Here is a 25,761-nt window from a genome sequence, read left to right as displayed (position 1 = left end):
GTGCTAGCCTCCTGGCACCGTTTCAGCAGGGCTTTTTGCATAAAATGTAAATCATCATCATCAACGTCCTGATTTTTCTCGTTTTCAAACAAGCCCCTCCCCCTTTTGATTTAAAATATTTCATCACAAGCAAGAAGATTTTTTCCCGTTTTTTTTTTTTTTTTTTTTTTTTAAGCTTCTTTTTTTCGTTGTTTTCGTTGTTGTCGCCGTCGTCGTCGTCGTCGTGGCGGTTGTTGTAGTTGGTGTGGTTGTAGTTGCTGTTGTTGCTGAACAGAGGGAGTGTTAAAATGGGAGTTCGCCTCCTCCTCCTCCTCCTCCTCCTCCTCCTCCTGTGGGGGGCGCTGCAGGCTATGACCCGTCCTGCACTGTGGAGTCCTCCTGCTGCTGCTGCTGACCCTCCAGGCTCCCTCCCCGCTCCTCGCTGTTCATCGTCGGGCTCCGCGAGGATTTCTGCAGCTTCTCCTCGAGCTCGTGCAGCGACGGCTCCTTATACATACAGACTGCAGGGGGGAGGAAGGGGGGAGAAAAAGCATATGTTATTAACCACAGTGGGATATTGTGTTGTCACTGAAAACAGCACGTACGAACAGTCAGAGAGGTCAAAATAAAACGACAGGAAACATCAGTAATAATCGGCAGAAATCATTAAGTAGGAACTGAATTAAACAAAAACAAAGAGCAGAATATAACTGTGAATATATATGGCCTGGTACATGCTCTATACTGGTAGTAGCACATACTGTAACGGATGCCTTGTATATGTTAAGTTGCATAGATGAGTATTGGTAATATGAATGGACAGGATGTAAAGAAATGCACAGGTAGGTGATATGAGTGTATGTATGTGTAACACAATAATATGTTATTTACAAAAATGAATGTACAGGTGTGTAAAATATATTAATATTTAATATGTCAGTGAATGACAGCACCCTAATTTGCTTAATGAAGCAGAAATGCTTTAAGAAATGCAAAATGAAAATACAAAAATAAATAGGTTTCTGGGAAATAATAGGGGGTGCAAGGGGAAAACAATAAATAACAAATAAAAAAAAAGAAATTTAAATGGGAAAGTAAATAAAGAAATTAAACTTAAAAAGTGAAGTTAAATAATAGGCCTACAAAGGTAAATAAATCCAGAAGCAAAAAGATTTATCAGTTTATGTCACAATTTATTACTTAAATGGCATATTAAAGTCATTTATTTTTGATTTTGGCAGTTTCAGTCCTCCATATCTAATATACAGTTGTGTATGCACATGTATGAGATATACAAATATGTGCAGGTATGTGATATACAGGAGGGACAAGGAAAGGGAAGGAGGGAGTTAAAAGGAGAACAGAGTTGAGGGGTGAGGAAGGGGTAGAGGGGGAGAAAAGGAGGGAAAAATAAAGATGGGAGGAGTGTGATGGGTCTAACCTGAAGGACGTGTTCTGGAGAGGAAGAGGAGAAGATGGACAGAGGGAGAGGTGGAAGGTGATAGTTGACAAATGAAGATGGGGGGGGGGGTTGGAGGACAGACAGAGCAGCTGAAAGCAGAGACAGAGCTTCACATTTCCTATTAAACCTCCATGTGTGATATTAGAGCTTCACCTTGTCCTCAGACTCAGAGGGAGTTCCTGCAGGACAACCTCTGCCCCAACCTTCACCTCCACCTCCACTTCCTCTGAGCTCCTGACCCTGTAACCTGTCTCACTGACATGTTGTGTCCTTTAACTAACAAGCTGTCACCGGACCCCCTGTGGTCAGCTGATTTAGTTCAGCTCCACTATGAGTTCAGGATTTTAGAGATATAAACTTTTCAGGGATCAAGTAATGAATTAACTTACTGCTTGTCTACAGCAGTGGAGGCAAATTAAATAAGTAAATTATGACAGACTGGTTGATCAGGGCCAGAACAAGACAGAGGCTTCACATACTGAAGGCCAGCACAGTCTCCAGACCTGAAGTACATGGAGCTGCTTTGGGATGAACTGAATAATCTTTAATTTCCATTGTAGAGAGAACGTCAGAGTAAGTTCAGCTGCCGGAGGAGTTCAACAAGAAGATTCAAGGACTCCTTGTTTTAACCTGTGTACTTGTTTACTGAGACATTAACCTGTGTACATTTCAATAACAACTGGAAAAATGTTCAGTTGGTGTTCTAAAACTTATGACCAACCGTGTCTCAACAGAAATGACCTGATGCTGACGAGGATAGTTTCATTCTCCAAACACAGACTGTGGAAATCAGTATGTGACATGTTTTTACTGATGGAGCTGAACCACTAATGCTAAAAGAGCTCGAGAGGCTGCAACTGACAACGGCTGTGTCTGGAGTTAAATGCATTTTATAAACGTGAGGTGGTATGAAGTATTGTGTACCTGCAGAAGATTGATGCAATCATTATATGTCGTGATTTGTCTGAAGTACTGTCAGTGTTTGAGACAGAAACTGTTTTAACTGATTTTAAATATAAAGGATTAAAACTCTACTAGAAGTATAGTTTATATGGTACCACCTCTCTCCACCAAAACATCAGTATATTTTGTGTAGATGATGTAATAATTTCTCCAACGAACCAATTTTTAAAGAAATATTTTTTTAAAATGACATTTTTCTGTGACGTTGTTACAGAATTATTATTACTTAATTATTTTAGGTTAATGAATATGTGTGAAGGGCAGGTTCAGATAGAAGTGTTATCTCTTATGGAAAAAAAAGAAAATTTCTTATCTTAAATGCTAAATTTTATTTCCATAAATGTAAAAGAAAAACCAGATCAAGACCTGACCCCTCTTTGTGCTGAAACTGAAACACCTGAATCTGGAGGAGCAGGGGTGCACAAGTGTGATGGTCTCACCTTCGATGGGTCTGGGGACGAAGTGTGAGCAGGGTTTAGTTTTCTTCACTCGGTTTCCCTTCATGATGACTCCGTCCTTGTTGAGGCCCAGGAACCAGGCCCGGCCAGACTCATGCTGCCGGTACAGCGTGGACGAGTAGATGACGTAGTAGTTCTCAAACACAGACTCCTTAAACTTACACTCTGCTGTGAACACATCCTGACATGCAACAAACACACGCACACAGAGAAAACAGAATGTCTAAATCAGATGATTTACATGATTGTAGTCATCTTCATCGTGTCTCTGCACTGATGACCTGACTCTGCTGGGACAGTTTAAAGTCCCAGTTTAACATGTTGTACCTCCCTCCAGATATAAGAGGTGTGTATGTTGGTGTGTGTGTGTGTGTGTCCTCCAGATAAAACAGGTGGTCGAGGAGGAGCAGAGAGTCAATCAGAGCAGAACAAACACACAAAGCAAACACCTGTTCTAACACTGAACACCCGTAGTTAGGAGGGGGAGGCAGTTCTCCCTTTACAAACTGTCCCTCAGTTTGTCCTTCCAGGCCTCCGTCCACTTCACTTCCTCAACTATGACAATCAAAGAGACCACGTAGTTCCATTTGTATTTTATCATCAATTTCATGTTTCTATTGGTGCTGACCTGAAGAGTATTAGCTGGTGTCTGTTCAATTCAAACTGTCTGATAATGTAACAACATTGTGGCAAACAAACAAGCAAACAAACAAACAAACACATGTGAAAACATAACCTTCTTAGCAGGGCAATTGTCAAAATAGTTGTGGATTGTGTTGATTAATGACCATATTAAAACATGAATTCTTTTGCTGAAAACAAAGTTGCTGTCACTGTCTTTGATCACACTTAAACATTACGCTGCTAACTGAATCATCTATTTGCTGAGGAAAACACACAACTTATCACAAATGAAAGGGACCCAGCAGACCTTACTTCATAACTTTAAGAAGTAAATAACAAAATTAAATTAGTGGTGGGTAGAAACAATATGTCTTTTTAATAAAACATGCAGTTTTGGAACACAAAAGTGTGAATGGCCCCTGACAGCTACTGGACACCGGTGCATTACAGTGGTTGCCACCACTGGTCTTTTGGTTTGTTTGTCTGTCAGCAGGATTGTGCAAAAAGTACTGAACTGAAAAAACACATAATTACTGATGACGACACACAAACCAATAGAAGTAGACGAAGAAGAGGAGAGAGGGGAGAAAGAAGGAAAGGGTGGACGAGAGGAGGGTTGAGGAAACAGGTAATAGAAGATGAAAGCTGTTTTTATTCCCCTCTCAGCAGGCTGCCTGCATCACATATCAAGACACTGTAATTCAAATAAACAGTGTTTAGACAGCAGAGCCTCACACACCACAACTTTACTTTCAACTGTCTGAGCAAAGGAGCTCGGCTCTGTGAGAGGAAAAAAGCTGGAAAGTTTTTATGTAGCTGCACAGACAAAGAAGAAGAGAAACCCTCCATCTTCATCAGCAGCTGAAGACCTGAGTTCATATCTTAAGGAGTTCACTCTGTTTATCACAGCTCATACTCCACCTTCATCTGGTTTTTGGTTTTGGGTTCATATGTATCTGGATAATGACGTCTGATCACTGGCCTTCACATTTCCACCTGGTATCGGTAAGAGTAATACTTGAACTGGTCCTCATGCACAGGTACAGAAACAAAAAAGTAGAAGTGAAGACCTATACTAGACAATATTGACTCATGTGTCAAAACACTGAGGGATCATGGGTAACATGGAAATCAACTTTATGCAGTTAAATTTGTATGATAACTCTTGATTTGCCAAAGATGCAGCAGTGAAAGTTTAGAACATAAAGCAGGTGTCATCTGCATACGATGAGGTTTTCTTTTCATTTATTGATCTTAAGATCAACTCGTGCTGAAGGCTGATGGCACAGGAGCATTCATCTCAAAAGACCATAAATATGTAACACAGTTGAAATCAGCCTCTGTTATAATTCCATATAAGAACTACATACTGTAAGTGTCACCAATCAGAAGAAAAAATGGCCACAAACCAGTGGTGTGCCATCGGGGCAAGCAAGGCAAGCAGTGTTTTTCTCAGTTAAAGATAAAAATAGATATCAAGTAAATAAATATCAGTTATCACCATACCGAAGTGAAGTGATATCTGTCCTTACTTCTGATCTCAGAACAGCATTCTGTCACATAAAGGATCTGATGTCTGTTTGCATTCATTTTTTTCTCTATTGACGGCAGAAGGCTATTGTGTTGTATCTACAGTTTCTGTCAATTTCATGGGTCTGTACTATTGATAAAGGCTAGATCTTGTCAAGTGGGAAGGGGAGCAGCACTTTTTTTTTGTAAGTTTGCACATTGAGGGTAATCCTGGATCTTTGACTGGTGATTTGCTACACCTGGGATATGTTGTCATTGAATTTGTAACCGATAACTGTCATTTTATCTTTGTTAAAATGATGATGTTTTGATGCTCAGCTCAACAGGACAGAGCCTCCACCTCTGACAGATAAACTGTGCAGCTCACTGTACTCAGAGAAAACACATATCTACTGTCTCAACCATGTCGTCTCTCTCTGCCTCCATCACTCCATCTCCTCTCTTATGCTGTGCACACAGCAGCTGAAGAATTGCATTTTAAAGTTTTATGGAAGGCGCAGACTTGAATAATGGATGGTGGATGGACTTGCTGAGGAAACACAGCAATGCAACAACTGTAGCTGCACTCTGTCAACGCTGCAGATTGATCAAGCCTGCCCTGTCCATTGTTGTCATCATTAACTATTATTATTGTTTTCTTAACTGCCCAACAAGTTTTTTTTAACACACAGTGTCTGATCTTTTTATACCATAATATCAATTTTATAAGGTTTGTGTCTTAAAAACAAAAACACAGGATCTTTCCTCAAAGGGAAGAATTTGATCTGTCAGGTGATGTGACAAAAATACTTTGTGATAAGATCATGCAGTTACGATATCTTCAGTCAGGTTCTTTTACTGCTACCAGGTAGATAACTACCAGGAAGGTGAGCAGTGACTCTGTCTGAGTGTCCTTGAGCAAGACAGTAACTTCACATCTGTAGACTTAGATCAGTGATGATGGAGAAAATAAGGAGATAACTTAAAGCTTGAGCTGCAGCCTCTTTGTGGTGTTTGTTTTTTACGAAACAGCAAACGTTGCTCAGCAGGATCATAATACTGCAGTGTAAAAATGTAGAATCATATCATCCACCACACCTCTGAAATCTAATCATCATCTGAACTCTTTGACATCTGGACTTTTTGGAAAAATAAAGTTGTTGATCTGCTACATAGTAAACTCCATCAGTCAGTCTGCTTCACAGTAAACTCCATCAGTCTGCTTCACAGTAAAAGACCTTTTCTGAAAAAGCTTTAAAACTGCTTCATAGTAAAAGCCCCTTAATTAAAAGCAAGACAGTGATCAATATATATATATATATATATGTGTATATAATAATATTAATTAAATAATAATAATAATAATATTTTTATCTGGTGTTCATAGAAAGTTTTAAACAAGTAGATGTTATTTAAATTCATTACATAACAAACAGTCAATTTTTTGGAGTGTATTCAAGCCTGAGCAGTCAGAGAGAGTCAGTTCTGCACTCAGACTTGGGTTTTCTTACTGATGTGTAGAGGAATCCCTCTGCGTTCATGGCCACGTAGAGTCCAGCTTTCACTCCCTGGATGGCCACAACCCTCAAACCCACTGGGATCAGGTTAAACAGAGCTGGAGGGCGAGAGACATAGACACAAAGAGAGAGAGAGAGAGTGTTGGTTACTGTAGATGTAGAGAAAGGTCACATGCACCTTAATACAAAGCTTCATTTACAGCATAATGAATGTGAAAGAAGTTAAAATCTTTTCCTTCAAATGACTCAAACAAAAGCCATATTGTAAAAGCAACAGTAAATTTATCATGGGCTTAAAATAACATCACACTGCAGCACTTTAAACTCAGCCTGTTGGTGTTTAACGGTGGTTAAAGCCTTCTGGATGTGACACTGTGCTTCCAGCAGATAAACCGAGAGAATTAAAGACACTGAATAAAAGGGGGGGGGGGTGAAGTGATGAGAGGTGATTTAATCCTCGGGGACAGAGAGCTGCAGTGTGGGTGAGGAGGAGGAGGTGGAGGAGTAAGAGGCCTGTGGCGATGGCTGCTGTTAATCCTCCTTTATTTAACTCAGAGACAGAGATGATCTGAGTGAGAGTGTGAGGGAAATCCAAAACATCGCCTCCTCCTCTTCTTGTCCTCTTTTTCTCTTTTCCAAACCAGAGGAGAGGATTTAAAGGAGGCAGCAGAATCTGTAATCCTGAGCTCATCCAATTCCTCTGAAGGATCCAGGAGACCCCCCCCCCACCTCACCCCCCCCACCCCCATCTACAGCTGGTCATCAAACAGCCATATTTTCTGCTCCTGACTGAAATGAGCACTTGGTATCAAATGTCAGGTCACATTCATTCATTGTCAACTTACAGTTCCTAATCTAAATTCAAATTTATCACATTGCTATGATATACACAGACACTACAGGGGCCCATGTCATGATAACAAATTTCACAGCTTTTTATATGTCAAATATGTTTCCCTCCCAGGACTAAGCTTCTTAATATGAGCTAAGCATATTTTAAAGTAACTTGTGTGTATATAGGTAACCTATAGATTTTCTATACAGTATGCTTAGCAACACACACACTTGAATCAGGTCGTAATAAATTACTGTAGGTATGGTTCCTAATGGGATGTATAGGTTGAGTGGAACCAGAGAGTAACAGCTATTTTAGAGGAACAGAGAAATAAATCATCTACACATGGTGCTAGTGTGTTAGCAGGTACACAGGGTGTTAGCAAGCACACAGGGTATTAGGCTGTATGCTACACAAGCTGCTACAGTGTTAGCATGTATACATGGTGTTAGGATGTTAGCATGCGCACAGCACGTACAGAGGGGTGCTACAGTGCTAGCACAGTGTGTTAGGGGTCCTTGTGGGTGTTCCTTGGGGGTCACCAGCGAAAAAGCTAACAATTTATTTTCATCCATAAGTAACACAATGAGGGGAATGTATGAATATTTTGGTCATGTAGTTTTCTAAAACTGTGATAAAACATTTAAAAGCAAAAATCTTAGCAGATGGGGGTCCGTGGTCCAATTTGTGTCATTTTAGGGGTGCTTTATGTGAAAAAGTTTGAGAACCACTATGGACATGGTTTACAGAGGCATGGCGTTTTGAGCATATACTGCAAAAGCCAAACCAAAATTAGATGGTCTGTTTCACGGAGAATTTCATATTTATTCTCGGCCACTGTTTTATTTAATAGTCCGCCCTATACTCTTTTTTGAAAAGAGGTTCATACTGAATGCAATGAATCTTGGGACAGTTTGGTCTGCAAAGGTCCAGGAAATGAGGGACGCATGGGGAAATGAGGGATGTGAGCCTTCAGCACGGGACAACCTTATCAGTCTTCAAATGGAGCCTCCAAAGAATATGGCCCCTGAACTGAGACACAGCTATGGTGTTAGGGTGTTAGCATGTACACAGGGTGTTAGTGTGTATACAGGCTGTTAGCATGTACACAAGGTGTTAGCGTGTACACAGGCTTTTAGCATGTTCACAGAGTGGAGTAAAAGCAGCAGCAGAGACTCACTGTAGTCGCTGTTCTCGTCCTTGTTTCCACTGATGGTTCCATCAGGCTGCATCTGCAGATAGAAACCCTGCTCACTGAAGAGACGTGTCACAATGCCCTTCAGCTGTGGCTCTGGAACAACAACAACACACACATCAGGATCATGCTGCAAACACACACTAAGACGTCAGGTTAACACAGGATGCACGCACGCACACACACACACTCACACAAACATTTGCTTTTACAAGACAGGTAGTTAGAATCAGTGATACTGAACCATTATCACTATCTGTCCACTCTAAACACACTTTCACATTTATTATTCAAGTGCAGGGTTTTAGTTTCTGCTCCAGCAGCTACATCTGCTGCTGCTGCTGCTGTCAATGGACACTTTACCTCCTCACCCCAAACCACTTCCAGAGCTTTTCTGTGTTCTTATGTAGGTTCAACTCGTGGGTCACTTTGATATTACAGAACACTTTCTATATTTACTTCTTGTATGTTGTATCTTACACTTTGTATTTAGTTTTTAGTATTTCTTCTCTGATGAAACTGCTTTTATATCATATCTGCTCTCATCAGATCTCCTCTACTTTTATTGCACACCATCTCCTTTCTCATCTCCTCTCCTCTTACCTCAACTTACCTCTTCTTATCTTATCTCAAATGATCTCTCATATCATCTCACCTCATCTCCTGTCCTTTTATTTGGCATCCTCTTATATAATCCAGCCTCATTTTACCTTACCACTTAACAGAGGTGACCTGGCTGTAGTGTGGTTGGACTTGGCCAATGCTTATGGCTCAATACCACACAAGCTGGTCGAGCTAGCACTGCACCGCCACCACGTTCCCAGAAAGATCAAGGATCTGATCCTGAACTATTATAACGATTTCAGGCTGAGGGTCACTTCTGGGTCAGAAACATCTGACTGGCACCGGCTTGGCAAAGGAATAATAACAGGCTGCACCATCTCTGTTATCCTTTTCGCCCTTGCCATGAACATGGTAGTCAATTCAGCTGAGGTGGAATGTAGAGGGCCCTTGAGCAAGTCAGGAGTATGACAGCCACCGATAAGAGCCTTCATGGATGACCTCACCATCACTACAACATCAGTCCCAGGCTGCAGGTGGATCTTACAAGGCCTTGAAAAGCTCATCAGTTGGGCAAGGATGAGCTTCAAGCCCACCAAGTCAAGGTCCATGGTCTTGAAGAGGGGGAGGACGACTGACAAATTCCGATTTGCCATCTCAGGAACAGTCATCCCATCCATCACGGAGCAGCCAGTCAAGAGCTTAGGGAAGACCTTTGATGCAAGCCTGAAAGACACCTCCGCCATCCAGAAGTTCGTGGAAGAGCTTGGCACATGGCTCACCAAAGTTGACAGGTCAGGTCTTCCTGGTCGATTCAAAGCCTGGATTTACCAGCATTCCATCCTGCCCAGAGTCTTGTGGCCCCTGCTGGTCTACGCAGTCCCAATGACGACAGTCGAGTCCCTGGAGAGGAAAATAAGCGGCTTTCTGCGGAAGTGGCTGGGCTTTCCACGCAGCCTAACAAGCGCAGCCCTGTATGGAACGAGCAACACCTTGCAGCTACCATTCAGTGGCCTGAAGGAGGAGTTCATTGTGGCTCGCACGCAGGAAGCTCTCCAGTATAGGGACTCCAGGGATGCTAAAGTGTCAGCGGCCGGCATTGAGGTGAGGACAGGAAGGAAATGGAGAGCAGAGAAGGAAGTGGAGGTGGCGGAGTCACGCCTGAGACAGAAGGCGCTGGTGGGCAACATTGCGACCGGCAGAGCAGGCTTGGGCTACTTCCAAAGGACCCGGTTCAGCAATGCCTAGGGAAAGGAGAGACACCATCTTCTCCAGGAAGAGGTCCGAGCAGGGGTGGAAGAAGAGCGCGTAAGCAAGGCAGTAGGGCTCCGGCAGCAGGGAGCATGGACCAGGTGGGAGAGCACCCTGCAGCACAGGATCACTTGGTCTAACATTTTGCAGGCGTATTTTGGTCGCGTCCGGTTCCTGGTGCAGGCAGTTTATGATGCCCTGCCAAGCCCAGCAAACCTCCATGTCTGGGGAAAGAGTGATACACCCTCATGCCCGCTTTGCTCTGGAAGAGGCTCACTGGAACATCTCCTCAGCGGCTGCCCAAAGGCCCTGGCAGATGGCCGCTATCGTTGGCGACACAACCAGGTGCTCATGGCAGTTACAGAGAGTGTAGCGTCAGCCATTAACACCGGCAAATATCACCGCCCACCAAAAAACGGAGTCACCTTCATCAAAGCTGGGGAGAAACCACAGCCTCGGTCAAGACAAACAACAGGCCTCCTCCATACAGCCCGTGATTGGCAGTTGCAGGCTGATTTGGGAAAGCGGCTGATATTCCCACAAAATATTGCAACAACCTTGCTCCGTCCGGACATGATCATCACCTCTGAGGCTACGAAACACCTGATCATGCTGGAATTAACAGTGCCCTGGGAAGAGCGCATAGATGAAGCCAACGAGAGGAAACGTGCTAAGTACCAGGAACTAGTGGAGCAGTCAAGGGGGAGAGGCTGGAAAACTTTCTATGAGCCCATAGAGGTCGGCTGCAGAGGATTCGCAGGGTACTCATTCTGCAAGGTCCTCACTCGGCTAGGCATCACAGGAGCAGAAAAGAAGAGGGCTATAAAATCTGCCAGTGAAGCCGCAGAGAAAGCCACTAGGTGGCCTTGGTTGAAAAGGGTTGATCCGTGGGTAGCTGCTGGGATGCAAGTCGGGGTCTGATCAGCCCCGGCCGGGTTGCCTGGGCGAGGGCGTATGTTGTAAGACCCAAAACGCCTGATGACCTCGGGTTCATAACACTGATGATGCGTCCCAGAGTTCATCCCTCATTCTAATTTTATCTTATCTAATACCATTTCCCATCTTTCTCTTCTCCCCTCACTTTATCATCCATTTTTTCTCATTTCATTTGATCACATCTCTAATCTCAACTAATCTCATGTCTCATCTTTTCGTTTCTCAATTTGTCTGAATTCTAATTTCATTTTCATTCATCTCATCTAACGTCACCTTATCTCATAGCCTCCCCTCATATATCATCTCATTGTTTCTCATCATCTCAATTTATCTCATCTCACCCAATCTTCTCTAATCTTATGTCATTTGATCCAACTTCACTTTATTTATTCTAATCTCCCCTCCTTTATTGATCTCTTCGCATCTTATCTAACCTGTTAGCTCACCTCCTCCCCTATCTCTCATTATCTCCTCTCATGTTTTCATTTAATCTATCCTTATCTTTTCTTAATTCATCTCTCAAATCACCCTTTCCAAACTCATCTTATCTCCTCTGCTCTAATTTTATTTTATCTCCTCTCCCGTTAACTCATGTATTATTCTATCTCATCTCTCCTCATCTTATTTCATCTCAGCTCATCTCCTTTTGTCTCAGTTTATCTCATTTTATATCATCTTCTCGTGTCTTATCTTATATAATTGTAGCTCATCTCTCCTCACCTTATCTCATTTCATTTATCAACTTATCTTCTTTAACCCCCTTATCATGTCATCATCCTCTTCATCTATTTTTTCTCACCTATCATCATTTCTCTTCTATCATTCTATACCATCTCTTCTAATGTTATCTCTTAAGTCACCCTCTCCAAACTCACCTTATCTCCTCTGCTAAGAATTTATTTCATCTCATTTTATGTCATCTCCTCTCCTGTTAACTCATCTCATATTATTTTATCTCATCTCCCCTCATCTTATTTTTCTCAAGTTACCCTATCATCTTCACCATCTTATCTTCTCTAATCTTATCTCATCTTTCCTCACCTTATCTCATTTAATCTCTTAACCTATTTTCCCTTATCTCATTTAATCTTTTCTAATGTTTTCTGATTTCCCAAATTAACTTTTTCTTATATCACTTTCTCATATTCTCATCACTCCTATCTCACCTCACCTCTCATCCTATCTCATGTAACTTTCTCTAATCTCCTGTCATCTTTTCTTTCCTCCTCTCTTATCTCATGTCACTTTGTTTCCGTTCTTCATTCCTGACCTCATCTCACTTCATTTCTTCTCATCTCATTTAATCTACACAGTGGGTAACACCACAGTTATCCTATGGATTTATCCTCCACTTTGCACTTTTCATCTTTGTTTCCAGCAGCTGTTGCTGAAAAATACACTGACTTTTTGACCCCACTGTATGTGTTATTGTATGAGAGGCTCAAAATGATTGGACAGATTTAGCCATCGTAGTTTTACTTTGTGGTTTTTACATGATAAAATGGGCAGACAAAGATGGTGCTTAGCAGAAAATCCAAATTCCAGACTTCAAAACTTCCCTTCTCATCCCTTCAGGTGACCACACACACACATTCAGCCTAGTGCTTCAACCCCTGCAGCATCATGTTGTCCATCTACATCCTCTCACAGCACTCCTGAGCAAAAACCCTGAAGCCACAGGCCACTCAGGGATTGAATTCTTCGACTGTGACTTTCTGATTCAGCTGAAGGTCTGAGGATGTAAACATGATGGAAGCTGAAGTGATGAAGTGATGCTCCAGTTGACAATGTGGGCCAGAAGGACTCATCTCTGGCAGAAATAGACCCAAATACAGAGGGACTAATGTGGAGCAGGCTGCTGTGCTACTTAACATTCAGACAGACAGAGAGACAGAGAGACACATTTACAACTTCCCTCCTTTCAGCTTTCAGCCAAAACAAAAAATATGAGTCACAATTGATTTAATTTTCTATTCATCATCATCTGTACTCTGGTTCTTTCTTGGACAGTTTCTCTCTACTTCCTTATAAGAAAAAGAAAAGGATGAGATCTGGTCTGATTGCTTGCCATAATTATGACTCTGATATATCCATCTTACTGAAATAACCAATGACAACCAATTCCTCACGTCAAAGTAATCACACACAACTTTAATGGATAGTGTTCCAGTGTTGATTGTCTTCAATACTTGGCCTGTGGCCTCGTACCTATGGCTGAATCACAGCCATGCTGATATTCATACATCACAACCTCTCGTGTGATAATGCTTAATTCTACATCGCAAAGATTTTCATATCAATGTGATAAAGCTGTATGTGTATGCATATATACATAATACTTTGTTGACAACTTGTTAAAACCAAAGTTATACAAAATAACCTTTTTGGTCCCAATAACTCCAAAAGTGTTGGTGACTCTTTAGTTAATATTATATGTTTTTTGTTTGTTTTTTTTGTTTTTTTTACATTTATATAATAAAAACTAAAAAACATCTGATTGGAGCCTAGGTTATTTTTTCAGCAACTTGAATTTTTAATTGTTTGGACAGTTTTTATTTTATTTTATTTAATTACATTTAACAAACCAAAACGACACACTAAGGTTACTACAAAAACTACTTTTTCCTGAAACTATACTATTAGGCCAGTATTTAATTTTTTTTTTTTTCAAGTATATTTTTTGGGCTTTTTATGCCTTTATTGATAGTGCAGTAGAGAGAGAAAGGAAATGGGGAGGCAGAGAGAGGGGGAATGACATGCAGCAAAGGCCATCCGATGCAGGACTCAAACCGGGGCCAACTGCAGCAAGGACTGTAGCCTCTACACATGGGGCGCCTGCTTAGACCACTACGCCACACGACCCCCCGGCCAGTATTTAATTTTGAGCAAAACAAATAATTGAGTTTGCATCAATGCAAACCATTGATTTGAAAGCAATCCGATTATCAAGTTTATCAGACTTACAAGAATTGTGTTAATCTAACATATTAACTTGATTTGAAAAAACTTCATTAATTTCTTAATTCAATTCGATACCAGTTGAAGCAATTTATTTAGGATGGTCTGAGAATTCTCTTTTATAGGTGAAGTAAATGTAAAACCTGTGACTCCAAACTTAAAGCTTCAGAGCTGCAGACACGGAGACAGCTCTGTGGATACAAAGCTACCTGATACACAATTACACAAAATCATTTCATCCACTGTTATTACAAAAATTGATTAGAGCAGATTTAATTACAGAGGTGACAGGTCAAGGTCAGATGGGTGATTTTTGTAAGGTAAAGAGAAATGTTATGTCACAGTATTGAGACATTTAGATTGAGGAGAAACTGTAGGATGATCTAAGTGCTGACTCTGTGACTAAGACTCGGGTTAATCACTGATCCAGATGCAGAGGTATTTTTCTGGCGGAAGCTATATTTATAAATGTGTGTGTCTCTGTTTGAGGATGAGCTGTGAGTTTTAACACATCTGTGAGGCTGCAGGGGAAAAAAACACCTCATCACATGGTGCTTCCTGAACCAAGCTCAGATGAAAATAACACATCCTTTAAAACCGAGCCTCGAATTCACAAAACAGACCCATGTTTCAGCTTATCACAGCAGAACCGTTTCCACTCTTCTGTTTTCAAATACAATAGAAACAGTGTCAGTGTCTGATCCTGTGACAGAGGCTCTGCCACACAGAGTGATGTGTTTTTATTTGGGATAAACAAAAGATTTTATACTTGAACCAGGGGCCCCTCTTCCAAAAGAAACCGGCCCCTCAATGATTTTGGGCATCTCTATTACAACTGCAAATTTATTCTTAATATTTCGTCATTTTCAACAATAAATTCACAATTTAAATGTGTTTATTTAACTGTATGTCATTCTGTATTGTAAATTTAAAGAGATTCATTTTATTTTAAACGTTATTATCTTGAAGATTTTTTAATATATATAAATATATCTAAATCTATATTTATTTTATATTTATGCTAAACTGTTTAAAATGACCAAAAACTATAAAGTGTATCCTCTCAATTAAATGTTTCAGTTGCATTTTTGAAAACAATTAAATTTTTATGTTATTTTTTGTTTGTTTTTTCTTTAGTTTTTTTATTTCCATATGTAAATTTTGATCATACCTTCCATTTTTCATTTTTTTGTCTGTAAAGTTTTGAAAAAAAAAGCGCAATGAAAGCCAAAGTGTTTGAATGGAGAATGAAAAACCAACAGAGAGTCAAACACATCACTGAGCAGAGGATGTGAGTGGTGAGTGTGACATGACTGTTGTACCAATATGGAAATGAACATTATGCTAAAATGATCCTGGTAATTTCTCCTCACTTTATTAGCACCTGATCTGTATATTTGCTGATGCTAAACACAGACAAAAAGGCCGTTGTCTGAATACTGGATTTTATTATGGTTGTGTTGTAGGATGAAAAATTACCTCTTTACTTTGAACATAAACAGTATGCTATAAACTGTATTTTTACATCCTCATACAGTCACCAGATTCAGGTGTTGCGTTGTCAGATTGAGCCACTGCATGTCTGTGACTGTAGCTTCAAGCTCAGTAAATGACTAAAACTCCTGTTGTCTCCACAGTGATCCACAGTTTATAATTGATCCTCAGTACTTCCTAGCCTGAGTGTCTCTTGCTGCTGGTCTAGACCTGGACCAGATGGTCTGGTGCTGGTGACAGCAGTCAACTCCTGCAGCACTTAGAGTAAATGAACCAGCAATGATAATGGAGTGGTAAAAGGACTGCACTTCTAGTCTTATCAACCACAGACGTATTGATGCAGTACAAGCCACATCCATTCATTCAGTCACACACATTCATACAGCACTGTCTTTATACACATACAGATACAACACTTTTTACATCGGATGCAGTTTGGGGTTGAGTATCTTGCCCAAGGACACTCGAACACACAGACAGGAAGAGCCGAATCACAGACCTTCCAATTAGTGGACGAGGTACTGCTCTACCTCCTGAGCCACAGCTGCCCCTTCACTGGTTGTGACAACCGTTGGTGAGGATCAGAAGTGAATCAATGACATATTGAAACTTAAATTTGGATGCATGACAGCACACATTCATCTCTGATTCATCTCTGGCAGCAGTTTGCCCATACAAGGGCGAGAAAAACCCTAAAAACCAGTGTATTTGTGGTGCAGGAAGTTGTAGCAGATTTTTAGTGTTGCAATGTTCAGCAGCTATGGACATGTTTACAGTATCCTCATATTCTTAATTGAATTCTACCAAACTGCAATATTCACCATTAAACCAAAGTCTGATCATGAAAGGGTCTGTAGAGGTGTTTTCATGTTCAGGCTGAGCTCAGAGTTTACTGCTGGAACCTCCAGTCTACACCATTGAACCCAGTGTCAACACAACAGGCATGAAGGCCTCACTGCCTCAGGATCAGCTACTAGTAACAAATATGATCAGGAGGCTCAGTGATGGTGACGTTGAACTAAACACACCCGGTGACTCAGCGATTACTTCACCAGCTGCAGACGTTTCTTTAATAACTGACTGTAGAAACTCCTCAGTAAAGTTGAGGAGGTGAAAAGTCTCTGGACTGTTAATTGTGAAGGAGCTGATCAAGCAGGAGCTCTGTGTAACAGTTCCTTCAAGCTGTTTGTTGAATTGCCAAGAAAACATGAAGCGGCGGAGGTAGCAGTGGGATGTTGGCTAATGAAAGACGCAGCTCATAAATTTGTAAATGTTGATGTCTGTCCAGCAGTCCAACACCCAGCGTCTCCTCCTGAGGAGCAGGACGAGTTCAGGTCCCCTTTAATCTGATTATCCTGCAGGAGGATCCTGAAGCTTCTCCTGTTATGTCATGAAAGGAAAAGTGTCCAGAGTGAAACGTCTGCTGACATGATCACTGCAGAGGCAGTTCAGTTTGGGCGTTTAATTAATACCAACATTAAATAATTGAAATTGTTGAAGAAAATGGAGGAATCTGCAGTGAAGAGGTTAAAGACTGACTGATGACTCAGTGCCTACAAACTCCTCAAGATGTGTTTTTGATATTGGAAGGCAGGTTAACTACATGCTTGGTCTATCCTCTGCCTGGTTCAAGTGATTTATGTGATAAAAAGTTTCTTGGTGATTAACAAGTCGCTGGAGGATAATTAAAGTAAGTAGGATTCATCCTCTGGGGATCATAAATATCTCTACTAAATACTATGATAATTTATCCAATAGGTGTTGAGATATTTCAGTCCATCTCATAAAATATAAATAAAGATGGACATAGCCTCTGTGACGTCACCCACAGATTTCTGAAGAGCGGTTTTGAAGCTCAGAGTGAGTTGCCCCACTGTCGCCATCTTGGCACTACCTGCCTCCGCCCCTAAATCCCAGCTAATCTATAAATGGTCAAAGAGGCGTGTGTGGAGCTGAGACTTTGGTACATGTCAGTTTGTGGCAAGCATACTCACACCCACCTGTCACTCAAAGAGGCCACGTTCTCAATTCTCCATAACTTTAAGTCTTAATAAAATGTAAACAGGTGAGTTATATAAACAGTCGTCATGAAGATGGAAATTAGCTCTAGAGACCAAAACTGTTTTTGTACCAGGCTGTAAACATGTTTATTTCTGCTGTAAAGTTGGACATTTTAACATGGGAGTCTATGGGGATTGACTCACTGTTGGAGCCAGACTCTAGTGGTCATTAGAGGAACTGCAGGTTTTACCTTCATTTTTCAGCCCCAGAGGTTGAAGCTTGGGCTAGACCACGTACAGACCAACAACATTTCATACTGTTGCACACTCGACTAAAAGGCAGTAAGCACTGCGTGAGGTCCATGTTCGAATCTTGCAATCCTCAAAACCCCCTGTTGGTCTCTTTGGTCATCTTCAGCGTACAAGCTACAGTGCGACGTGTACAGGAAGTGTCGAGGGCAGCATGTCTGTACAACAGGTATCAGCAGACGAGTCAAAGCGAGTCAGGGCAAGTTAAGTATACGGTTCTGTACGGTTTGAAGAACTGAACGGTCTCAGCAGCATGTAGCTACAGTAAGCCCAGAGGGGAAAACATGATTCAGTCACCTCCTTTTTAAAGCTCCATATTTTCCTCTTCTATGTTTTATCTGAAGTGATGATCCATAAGATGATATATTTGTGGTTTTAAGAACCAAAAACCATCTCAATCTAGTTTTAAATCTCCTCTCTCAGGCTTCTCTCTGGAGCTCTAGTAACAACAGGTTGGTGAGCTGACTGTACTGTTTTCTGAGTGATCCAATTTTGTTTTAAGGCTCATTTTCTGAATACATGATGTGTGCATTTCTCTGTGGACTGAGGCTTTGATACTTTCACAGTATTAATAAAGAACCTAGACCTGATCTATAATCAAACGACACATGGACAGAGACCTTTAGACTGGAGGGAGCTTTAAAGCTAAACACTGTCACACAGCACAGAGTAAGTTTGTAACATCATTTAGATGACTGGACTGAGGAGGAGAGAACTTTGTTCAGTATTGGACTGTCTAACAGTCCTGAGTCTGTGGACCCACCTGGTTTCCGGCGTACAGGTCTTTTCTTTCCGCTGCAGAAGCGAACTTTGCTGAAAACGCTGAAGATGTGTCTCTCACACAGAGACCTCGGGTCTTTACTGGGACTCGAGCGTCTCTTGTTGGTGGCGACCTTGTCACTGTTTGACTCGCGGGCCTGACGCTTCTGTCGGATCAGGGAGCTGGCGATGGCCGCCGCCATCTCCCCGAGAGGTCGGTGGGGCCACTAAGGACAAAATATCTGCTCCTGCTCTGTGTCACAGGTCTGACGGTGTTCACGTGTTAGTCCAAAACATGTGACATGTCAGTCAGTGACTGGTGGAATCCACTGAGTGTCAGAGTGAAATGTTTGCTTTGATAAAGGTCTTCTGGTCTATCGTCACTCCATAATCAGAAATGGCTCCAAAACACTTTCATACGCATTGAGAAGCAGCTGACTCCTGATTTTCACATGTTCATCTTTTAAAAAGAGCTGACGAATCTTTCAACAGTTAACAACTTAAATAACGTTTCATGTTTTGTCCACTTTAGTCTCACTATAGGAGTCATTTCTCTCCAACAGACAAAACACTGAATGCTCTGAAAACCGTCATCTTCAAAACTAGATGTTTTACAGACAAACTACTGAGACGATCACACATCAAGGCACGATCAGTGAAAAACAGATATTTTCCTACTTCTTCAACAGTTTGTGTTTGACATGTTAATACGTTCACATCCTGTAACTTCTGTTTCCACCAGAGGAGGTGATGAAGATTCAGTCAATCACAACAAATGTTCAAATTTCCTTCAGCTGAGGACACATCCACAAATTTTATATTTTACCTTCATGTTGGTGTCATCATGATAATCAATAAAAATGGAAAATCTGACGTCTACAGTTCCATGAAGATCCTGAGATTCTGTCAAAAGCTTCAGTCAAACAAGCAAAAAGAGAGAAAAAGTTTTCACTGGTTTCATACCAGTAACAGAGGTTGATATGCGACTGACACACACAACATTTATAAAGGATTGAAGAACAAGTCACAAATGAATAAATTCATTATCAATTTTGCTCATAGTAGTTATTGATCAATTGGTAAGTGTTCCCGGCTGATGGAGTTTGGAAGCTGAAGAAGTATGATCCTGGTTTCAGATCTAGCACATGTAAAAGACGAACCCCCCCTGCAGGTTTTCAGACTCTCTGATGGAAGCACATGGCTGCAAGAGCTGCTGGGATTCACTCCATTTATGCGCCAGTGATGCATTCATGAACCGAAGAATCAAAGGACGACCTGCGCTGCATCTTCACGTCTCTTAGGATATTTAGTTCTTGGAAACAGTGTCGCCCCGTTGATCCGTCTTCGATATCAGCAACTTTCAGAAACGTCTCCAGGTCTTCAGAGAGTCAGCAGCGATCAGAGAGAGAGTTGAAGGAAGAGAACAGTGACAACGTTCAACAAACCCAGCGACGTTCACAATAATCCCAGAGACGGCGAGAAAATCCAGAAGAGACAATAAACCGCCAGATCACACACACACACACACACACACACATATACACACACACTGATGCTATACTGCTCCAGTTTACTCTACTGTTTTCTCCTGCCTGATCCTCTCCTCCTCCTCCTCCTCTCAGCCTGAGAGCTGCTGAATGTGATGAGGCTGAGAGAGAGAAGAGAGGGGAGAGCGTGAGAGAGGAGGAAAAAGAGAGCAGCCGTGACAGAGAGAGAAAGAGAGAGAGAGAGCGAGATAGAGGCAAAAATGGGAGAGAGAGGGATAGAGAGACAGGAGGTGGAGGTGTGGAAGAAGCTCCTAAAAATATTCTGCCTGATGTTTCATTTCGCTCCCACATCAGAGCGCTCTACCTTTACTCATCAGCCTCACACGCACTCACACACCACAGCATGGCGGGCTGCTTTCATACCTGTTCAGGTTCAGGCTGATAAAATACCAAGATTCATTAAACGCGTTTTACACTTAATCATTTCAAGTGTCTCGTATCCAGATAAAATCCTTATGAGCCCTGAGACTTTTTATCGAAGTCAGGGTCAGTCCTCCTCCAGTCCAAAGGGAAATGGTAATACACTACACCTGAGGCAAAACCCCCAGGGGCCACATTCATAAAACTGTGTGTAGATTCATGACTAAAACCATGTGCACGAATGAAGACAGAGATATGCAGGTAGATTATTTTCATCGGATGTGTAAAACCCTCTCTACACCAGGTTCTGTTTCATGAATCTCAGTCGCTGTGGATCTGGGTGCACATGAGCAAGCCCCATTTCCACTCCCACACTCCACTGCTCCAGTGGAGTACAACAAAGAAGAAGAGATGCAGTATCGTTGAGGTTATCCATTGGAACAGCTGTTATTACAGCTGTAGTGACTGTACCACTGGTTTATGTATCTGTAAACCATCATCATCTCAGTCATCATTACTACAACTACTACAATGCCAGAAAGAGGATCAGGGGTTAATTTATAGCAAAGTAGACTTTACAAAAACAGGCTTCTTCACATCTGAGGATCTGAGGACATCTGACTTCAAATCAATATCACAATTATATCATATTTTCACAATTACGACAGCCATGCTCTTCATATTCAACAATGTGATTGTGTCCATGTGATTGAACTAATTGGTGGCGTTACCTTTGGACTCTATCCGTGTTGTATTCACAACTGATAAGACCCAATCAGGAGGTGAGGCAGTTGTCATTATTGTTCCTGCCCGTCCAGACTACAACACAACCCCAGAGTTTTCAAAATAAAACAGATCCAGCAGCGTTTCAGAAAGCCTCTGAAAGTCCAGAGTCATGTGGAAGAACTATGTGTTTTAAAACTAAATGATATCAGTGTGGACACAGCCCTAGGCTTATTGTTTGCGCTCAGATCTTCCATATCACCAGCTTAACATTGAGTGAACACAGACTAACGTTGGTTGGACGGGGCGGAGCCACATGACCAAATGAACACACGTATTGGGAAAGCATGAACTGAATTAACTGTCATAAGTAAGATTCAGGGTGTTTGTACACCTTTGCTTTTTAGTCTGGTTAAACTGAACCCTGGTTCGTTTTCCACCTCAGTACGATTTGTTTGGGCAGGTGTGAAAACAGTAATCGCACTCGGGTGCGGACCAAAACAATGGCACCAAGATTTTTTGGCGTGACAGAGTTCTGAACTCGATCTGACCCCACTAGCAGGTGAACTCGAAAGTTTAAGCTAGACGGTTCCTGCAACCTTCTTCCTGTGTTTACTTTAATGATGTATTTGGTTGACTTGAATTTCTCTCTGTGTGAAAGCAAACTGAGCCTACAAGTTTACAAATTCATCAACTGAATCGGACCAGAGCAAACCAACTGTAGGTGTGAAAACACCCAGGTTTTGATACTTTTTCTGTTAACTGCCCACACCTACTATAAGGATGCGTATGTCATCTTATATTTAACCCCCTCTTATCATTTCACCTGCAAATATCTTAAGTGTGAATACCTGGTTTATAAATATCAGTTATTAACTTCTGACCTTCAGCGGTTTAGTAACATTTCCACTGAGCTTGATAAAGATCAGATCTGCTATCGGATCCACCCAAGACACCTGAGGTCTTTGATACTGACAAATCTCAAATATCTCTTCACTCTTTTCTCTCCTCACTCATTTTTATTGACTTTAGGGATGCATCCAACTTTCTTCTTCCAATACTGATTCCAAGACCTCAGCTAACATCAGATTCAGATTATTTACATAAATGCTATAAGTAACCAACCGATGCCAAAGTCTACCTTCTGGCAGCTGTCGATTAATGTCTGTACTCAGCTATAGATTGTTTGTTGGAGAAAGAAGTACCATTCTGGACTTTGAGTTTGTTGCTGAACAGTGTGTCTGAATAATGGGACAGGTTGTAAATGCCAAGACATGAAAACAAAATAAATGAAAAAGTCACATGTCTAGTAAAACCTAACAGGTGAGAGCAGAACAGTTTCAGAATCAAGCCTTGAATATTGTGTAAAAACGTATCAGCTGATAAGTTCACATTAATAACAGCTCCTCTAGTTTCTAGTTTCCATCATATTTTTTTTCATCAAACCAGAGACCATGTTAAAAACAAGTTAAAATAAAACCTATGACCTCTGTGTCTCTAGATAGGGACACTTCTGAACTGCACACACACTTCCTGTTGGAGGCTGTGACTGCAGGGTTACATAAAACCATCTTTATGCCTGCTGCATCTTCACAGCAGCAGAGGAACCTCACGAACATGTTGTCAGGGCTGAATAACCATGAGATCTGCTCTGAGATCAGCTCTGAGTGATACAACCCTCTGAGCCTGCAGGTATTAACACTATCTGACTCTCACTGCTGCTGCTGTTTCAGAGCAGAAATGATTCACTCACCACCTAACATCTGATCTCACTGTGAACGCTGGAGACTAAGCCACAGCCTCAGGTGGGATGACAAAACTGAGCCGAGTTCTGTGGACAGGTGGAGAGAGGCCTGACAATAAGAAGCTGTTTTAAGATGTCCCTGTTTTTAACTGTGAATTAAAAACAGACTGGATAGAATAACAGGCAGCAGAGCAGACAGGCAGACATCTAGCATTGTGCTTGTTTTGGTCAACAGAGGGGGTTGGCTGCTGTAGCAGCTCCAGATATTAAGCTAAAAACGGAATTATCCAATGAGATTTTTTCTTTTTGTTGTCTCTAGGCAGAGAAGAAGTTAGCTGACTCACTCATTTGTTGGGAGTTCATCACTGGGCAGTAAACGAAAACAAACATACCCAAAGTAGAAAATAGTTTTTATGTTGGAAGAAGTGAAGAAGAGGAAGTTGCCTGACGGTCTGTAATAGACTTCACATGACAACCTGGAATACTTTTATGAAAAAAAACTTTAGATTTTTTTGATCTGTGGACACTTATGAACTAATGGTAACTAACAAACTAAACAAAACTAACAAAGATAGGGAGTCACCACCGTTTCGTCTTTTTACTGGTTAACAATGCCGATAAATGTGAATGAATTACACTTTATACTCATGGTTTCTGTAAAATGAACTGAACAGTTGAAATGTGGAGAATGTATCGGAGCTAACGCTGTTTCAATATTGACAATAGTGTAAATATTTATCTTTATGGCTGTTGCTATGCTGCTTTGCATGAGCTTTAAACTGGTCGCCAGTGACCAGGTGGATTTTTAAGAGGCTCTGCCCCCTCAGGTGTATTTTTTTTTACTCCCTTTGCTTAAGCTTCATGTAAAAAAAAAAAGTAAAAACAACAAGATTATTGGCTGAGATACATTGGTTGTGAGTTAGGACCACATGAGAAACACATTCTCTGTTTGGGTAGTGGGACATAACATGACAGTCAGACTAATTGCGTCCAGTATCAGTTCAATACAGAACACGTCTTTCACTTTCCAATCACAGGATGATTCCATAGGCCTATTTTGCAGGACATTTGGCAATCCTACTTATCAGTCGGCCTTTACTTCATAGTTTATTACAGTACATATGAAACCTGGTCTGTTCCCCTCTTTATTTCATTGATAAAAGCACTGCATATTTAAATGGTATATTGACTGTCGAACTGGAAGACCCTGGTTTTCACCTTAGTTTGAATGAATCTCACTATGCCATCTTCTGGTCTTCCATTATGCATGGGATTCACCAGGGCTGGGCTCATGGGGCTTACACCTTTAATAGTTACAGCAAAGCCACCAGTCTTTTAATGTTTATCACTGAGTGATAGGGCTGAGTGATATGACCAAAATCTCATATCCAGATAACGGTATATATCACAATGCAGCACATTTTCTGTAGATTTAAAGAATAAATATGTGTAAAATATATAAATGTGGATTTTCTCCTCTACTTTGGCTCAACACTTTATGGAGCTCGACTCAAGTGAAGTGTTTTCAGCTTGGCATTGTGTACCTTTGCGTCGGGTTTTAGTAATAACTCACAAAACACTGGTTTCTAAACTGTGTAAACTGGAGCCATGTCTGCAGATATAGGTTGCAGCAGCAGCGGTTATCTCCTTCTGTCTTCATGACTCTTTGCCATATGGTGCCGCGGGCCAAAGCCTACTGGAACATCTGAGTCTTGGGTTTGTTTTGAGCATTCGACTGTACTTCTGTGGCTCGTTCATACACTCTCTCCTACTGACATGAAACAGTCTGCAGGAAGCTGTCATTAATCTCTTGGATTATAAATGCAGATTTGGAAGGTGCTGCTGAGGACTTTAATTTCTTAATCTAAGTCTGAACAGGTTTCCACTTTTCCACCTTTCGACCACCTGTGGCCGAGTGGGCTGAACCTTCACCCTGATTGGCTACTAGTGGAGAGAAAGGTGACAGGATGAGGCAAAGTGTCGACGAGTGGACGGGACAATTAGCTGTGAAGAGCTCGTTACACAATCCAATTATCAGCTCCAGAAAAAATGAGTCACTGACAACAAACATAGAGTCATCATCATCACCACACAGAGTGTGTGTTGGGCGTCCACAGTGTGATGAAGAGAGAGAGGGAGGTGGAGAAGAGTCTTTATGTTCACAGAGACGTTTTTTGTCCATCACTAAATTGCAGCTACAGGACAGAATCAACAGCTGACAGACTTCATCAGCCAATCACATTCATTCACAGTCATGAGGAATCCACATTCAGAGTTTTTAAGAGTCTTTCTTGGAAACTGTGGTGGATGTTGACATCACTTCATGAACTATTTTTTACTTACCTAGAGATCCTAGTTTTGTCTCAACTGTAGCAACATTTCCCTTATAATTAGTACGAAACTTCACAGGCCTGTCATGAGGATATCTTAGTAATTTACAGATACATTTTACAAAATTACAAGGAAAAGTTTGGCGCAAATTAGCTGGAAAATACAGAAACTGTTAAATAAAATGTTTCCTAAAATAGTGACTGTACTTAAATGAAGGAATGTGTAGTTCAACAGCCACACATTATA

General features: G+C 41.3%; 1 protein-coding gene across 2 annotated transcripts in view; it reads right to left on the bottom strand.

The window, feature by feature from the left end:
• Positions 1-310: 310 nt before the first annotated feature.
• Positions 311-25,761, bottom strand: part of LOC111216827 (fibroblast growth factor 12-like) — a 65,465-nt gene continuing 40,014 nt past the window's right edge. Inside the window, exons 1-5 of one of the 2 annotated variants that reach the window (XM_022738440.1) lie at positions 18,815-19,013; positions 8,528-8,638; positions 6,507-6,610; positions 2,845-3,043; positions 311-500 (exon numbers count right to left, since the gene is read on the bottom strand). In XM_022738440.1, the coding sequence (XP_022594161.1) occupies positions 349-500; positions 2,845-3,043; positions 6,507-6,610; positions 8,528-8,638; positions 18,815-19,013 (765 nt within the window). In that variant the 3' untranslated portion in view covers positions 311-348. Of the gene's footprint in view, positions 501-2,844; positions 3,044-6,506; positions 6,611-8,527; positions 8,639-18,814; positions 19,014-25,761 lie in introns of those variants that run through there. The other variant, XM_022738441.1, reaches the window with a different exon arrangement.

Source organism: Seriola dumerili, unplaced genomic scaffold (assembly GCF_002260705.1).
Source record: "Seriola dumerili isolate Sdu_G_001 unplaced genomic scaffold, Sdu_1.0 BDQW01000036.1, whole genome shotgun sequence".
Classification (NCBI taxonomy): domain Eukaryota; kingdom Metazoa; phylum Chordata; class Actinopteri; order Carangiformes; family Carangidae; genus Seriola; species Seriola dumerili.
Note: the sequence above shows the minus strand (reverse complement) of the source record. Positions and strands in the feature narration are given on the sequence as shown.